This window comes from Verticillium alfalfae, genomic scaffold (assembly GCF_000150825.1).
Source record: "Verticillium alfalfae VaMs.102 supercont1.4 genomic scaffold, whole genome shotgun sequence".
Lineage (NCBI taxonomy): Eukaryota > Fungi > Ascomycota > Sordariomycetes > Glomerellales > Plectosphaerellaceae > Verticillium > Verticillium alfalfae.
Window position 1 is genome coordinate 2,581,673 of NW_003315035.1, and position 4,065 is coordinate 2,585,737.

General features: G+C 59.6%; 3 protein-coding genes across 3 annotated transcripts in view; 1 reads left to right on the forward strand and 2 right to left on the reverse strand.

Moving 5' to 3' along the window:
• VDBG_04254 (eukaryotic translation initiation factor 3 subunit EifCf) overlaps positions 1 to 163 on the reverse strand; it is a gene marked incomplete at both ends in the record, with an annotated part of 1,252 nt that extends 1,089 nt beyond the window's left edge. The window contains one exon of the mRNA XM_003006255.1: positions 56 to 163. Coding sequence (XP_003006301.1) covers positions 56 to 163 — 108 coding nt within the window. The remainder of the gene's footprint in view (positions 1 to 55) is intronic.
• A 381-nt stretch (positions 164 to 544) lies between these two features.
• On the forward strand, positions 545 to 2,963 carry VDBG_04255 (digestive organ expansion factor; the record flags this gene model as incomplete). The annotated part of the gene is made up of 4 exons (XM_003006256.1): positions 545 to 768; positions 837 to 1,592; positions 1,648 to 2,145; positions 2,180 to 2,963. The coding sequence occupies 4 exons, from the start codon at positions 545 to 547 to the stop codon at positions 2,961 to 2,963; spliced, it is 2,262 nt and encodes a 753-aa protein (XP_003006302.1).
• A 360-nt stretch (positions 2,964 to 3,323) lies between these two features.
• On the reverse strand, positions 3,324 to 3,506 carry VDBG_04256 (50S ribosomal protein L17; the record flags this gene model as incomplete). Its single annotated transcript, XM_003006257.1, has 1 exon — positions 3,324 to 3,506. One exon carries the CDS (start codon positions 3,504 to 3,506, stop codon positions 3,324 to 3,326), a length of 183 nt encoding a protein of 60 aa, XP_003006303.1.
• Positions 3,507 to 4,065: the final 559 nt, after the last annotated feature.

The window sequence follows — 4,065 nt, forward strand, 5'->3', positions numbered from 1 at the left end:
GATGGGCCTTTGGAGTCGCAAATGTCGCCTCATGTCAAAGAGGGGTCGCACGTACCTGAGGCTGGATATTGACGTTGAGCGGGGCAATGTTGCCCTGGAGGCTCGCCGTCGCAGGCACGATAGGCCTCGAAAGGTGAAGGAACTTCTCGGATTCTACAGCCATGCTGGGCAGATGCCAGGGATGATGGCTAGAATGAGAGGGAACGGGGGGGGGGAGGTAGCGTCTGAGAGGGGGGGGGGTGATGTAGTCGTCTCCGTCGTCCCGTTCGCGACAAGTCGGGAGGTCGTTCAAAATCGAAAATTGTGGCAGCAGAGTGGGACTGGGTTGTGGGCGCTAAGATAGAGGCTGATAGCAACCGTGGCGAGCCGTGCCCCGCTGTGGCTGGTGCGCATGTGGGGTTTTTCTGGATGCTGCAAGGCTACGATATGGCTTATAACTTTTTTTCTTCAATTTCAGCCCAGTTTGATATTCGCCTTTCACCGTTTTTTGCCACGCCAGACTCTCACATTTTCCCCCTCATTATATTCTCACTGAACTGCATTCATGGGACCTCGCGGCAGAGGTAGAGGCAGAGGTGGTGGTGGTGGTGGTGGCTTCCGAGGCGGTAGAGGAGGAGGGCCTGGTCGAGGTCGTGGAGGTGGACGTGGAGGTGGACGTGGCGGGGCCTTCCGAGGCCGTGGTGGTGCTCGAGGCCGTGGAAGAGGCAGGGGCGCTCCTAGAGGTGGTACCGGCCCGCGGTTCGAAACGAGCCGTGTTGGCGAAGAGGCGTAAGTTATGGGACTTTCAAGGTGCAAGCGGCCATCTCACGACTAACTTGCCCAGGTCATCTGAAGAGGAATCTTCTGGTGAGGAGGAGGAGGAAGACTATGGGTCTGATGAAGGAGAAGGAGAAGATCTTGAGGGATCCGATTCTGAGGACGACGAGGAGCAGACACAGAAAGCAGCGAGGCCGTACATGGCTCTTTTGCAGGGTTTCACAGACGATTCCCGGGCGCAACGCCAAACGGCGCAAGCTCGACAGCGGCGCTGCGGCGGAAGAACCAGAGCGCGAGAGTGCGCCACTCGACGATGAAAGTGAGGACGACGATGCCGAAGAAAAGGAGCCCGAAGACCTGGATCTCGTCGAGGAAGCCGAGGAGGACCCGGCTGTTGCTCATGCCGAAGCGGAAGACGACATTGACGTCGACGACAACGACGAAGACGAGGAGGATGCCACCGACCCCTTTGACAATCACTTCACCAGCCCCGACGAGACTCTCACGGCGCAAAGGGTTCGTGCCGTCCAAGGAAACGAGTGGGCAACTTCCCGCCACGTGACGAAGCTTTCTCGTGCAGTCCTCATGTCTCCCAAAGTGGACGGAGCTGAGGAAGCCAAGCTCCCATCGCCAATCACGGGGCCCGACGGCCTGAAGCTGAAGATGAAGCTGAAGGAAGTGGTGTCCCGAAAGTTGCCGTCTTTCGATCCTGTGCAGCAATCATTGGCGCCCATGCTTTTCAACTACCAAGATATCTTGTTTGGAGACCGCAACGTCAGGAATTCTGACAGCCTCCGACAAATTACCTGCCTGCACGCCATCAACCATGTTCTCAAGTAAGGCAGCTGTCCTGACGTTCGTGGCATGTGTCTCGACACTAACTATCCACAGGACGCGAGACCGAGTGATCAAGAACACATACAAGCTCTCCAAGGAGGACAGCCCCGACCTGGAGTGCAGGGACCAGGGCTTCGTCCGGCCCAAAGTATTGTTCTTGCTGCCCACGAGGCAGTCATGTGCCAAGATGGTCAGCACGATCGAGGACCTCCTCGAGCCCGGGCAAAAGGAGAATCGCAAGCGGTTCGAAGATGCGTACGTCGACACGTCAGAAAAGTTCCGCGACAACAAGCCGGCGGACTTTTTGGAGCTGTTTGACGGCAACGACGACGACATGTTCCGGTTGGGCGTCAAGTTCACACGCAAGACGATCAAGTACTTTGCGCAATTCTACAACTCAGACATACTCATGGCGAGCCCGCTCGGTCTCCGCATGGCCATTGGCTCGGTCGAGGACAAGAAGGCGACAGACTACGACTTTCTCAGCTCGATCGAGATGGTCATTGTGGACCAGGCGGACGGGCTGCTGAACCAGAACTGGGAGCACGTCGAGTACATTTTTGAGCACCTCAACCTGCAGCCGAAGGACGCGCACGGGGTGCGACTTTAGCCGCGTGCCGGTCGTGGTACCTCGAAGGACTGGGCCAGGCACTTTCGGCAGACGATTGTGCTCCGCGCCGTTCCCTGACGCCCGAGCTGACGGAGCTTCCAGCGCACGCAGTGCCACAACTGGGCGGGCAAGGTGCGCTTCCAGCCGGCGGTGCGCGGGCCCTGCTGCAGCAGCTTGCCGGTGCACGCGCGGCAAGACGTTTCTCGCGGTTTCGAGGCGGCGTCGGCCGAGCGCGACCCCGGACGCCCCGCTTTCGCCTACTTTCACGTCGGCCATTTTGCCCCCGCTGCTGCCCCGCGGCAAGGACGTCGCCGGCACGCTCCTTTTCGTGCCGTCGTACCTCGACTTTGTGCGCGTGCGCAACTACTTTGCCACGGCCGACGCGCTCGAGAGCCTGTCGTTTGGCAACATTTCCGAGTACGCCGACGCGACCGACGCCGCGCGCGCGCGCTCGCACTTTCTCAGCGGGCGCCACAAGGTGCTGCTCTACACGGAGAGGGCGCACCACTTCCGCCGGTACCGGCTGCGCGGCGTCAGGCGCGTCGTCATGTACGGCCTGCCGGAGAACCCGCTCTTCTACCGCGAGATTGCCGGTGACTACCTGGCCAAGAGCGAGGAGGAGATGCGGCTCGAGGCGGGTCAGGGCACGGTGCGCGTCATGTTCTCGCGGTACGACGTCATGAAGCTTGAGCGGATCGTCGGCAGCCAGAGGGTCGGCAAAATGATCCAGGAGAGGGGGGACACGTTTGACTTTGTATGAGAAGTGTCAGGGAGGGGGAGAGGAGCAAGAAAAAGTGGTGGACGAATTCTTTGTTCTCTGTCTTCTCTGTCTTCTCTGTCGTGGTACATTGTGGAATTGTACAGAATGGATAGATATAATACCCTACAGACCATGCCCGTCCTTGCACAGTCCGCTTAAAAAAAAACACCCCAAAATTGTGTGTATAATCGTACAGCGCCGCATTTGATCAGGCGGCCCAGTTTCGACCCAGTTGAACATGGATCAATCCCGCCCTTATGTCTTCCCAGCGTCTTGACAGCGTCCCACGCTCCCGTGCTCAACCACCATGTGGTCTGTTGCTTGGCCCAGTCCCTGGCCCAGTCCTAGCTTATTGCCAGCCTATTGCTTCGCGTCCAGTGTCGTCGTCGCCTTCTCGCCGTCTTTCCTGATCTTCTTCTCCGTCTCCCTCTGTTGCTGACCCATGACCCACTTGAACTGGCTCACGAGCTTGTCGAGGGCCTTTTTGCCGCCCTCGCGATACCGCGTCACCTTGTCGACGTTCTTCTGGGTCACGTCGTTCATGGCCCAGCCCTCGTGCTGGCCGGGGGAGAGGCCTTGGCGGTCATGGTGAAGCGCAGGTCGCGAGGACCGTCGACGAGCTCGAGGATGGCCGAGGGGGCCTGGTCGTAGGCGTTGCGGGGCTCGGTGCGCAGGACGCGGTTTGTAGCCGCCGGGGCGCTCGGCGTAGCGTGTCTTGAGCTCGCCGAAGAGCTTGGGCAGGATCTCGTGGGGGGTCTGCGTCGTGTGAGGAGCGGTCAGGGCTGGCTTTCTCGCCACGGTGTGCGTGTTCTCAGGGGAAGAAAAAAAAAATTTTTAGACGTACGTAGAGGATGCCCTGGGCCTTGCGGCGCGTGGCCTCGTTGTCACGCTTGGCGAGGGTGATGTTTTTTCTCGTTTAGGCGCTGTGCTTCCTTGGCCTTGTTGTCGGGGGGGCTGGATGTGTTTCGTGCTTGACGAGGGACGTGACGAGGCCGCGTAGGAGGGTCTGTCGGGCCGGTCGAATGACGGTTGATATTTCTGTACTTGACGGCCCCGCCTGCCTTGTGGAGAGTTTTGCGCGTAGCCGGCCCTTCCCGCCCCC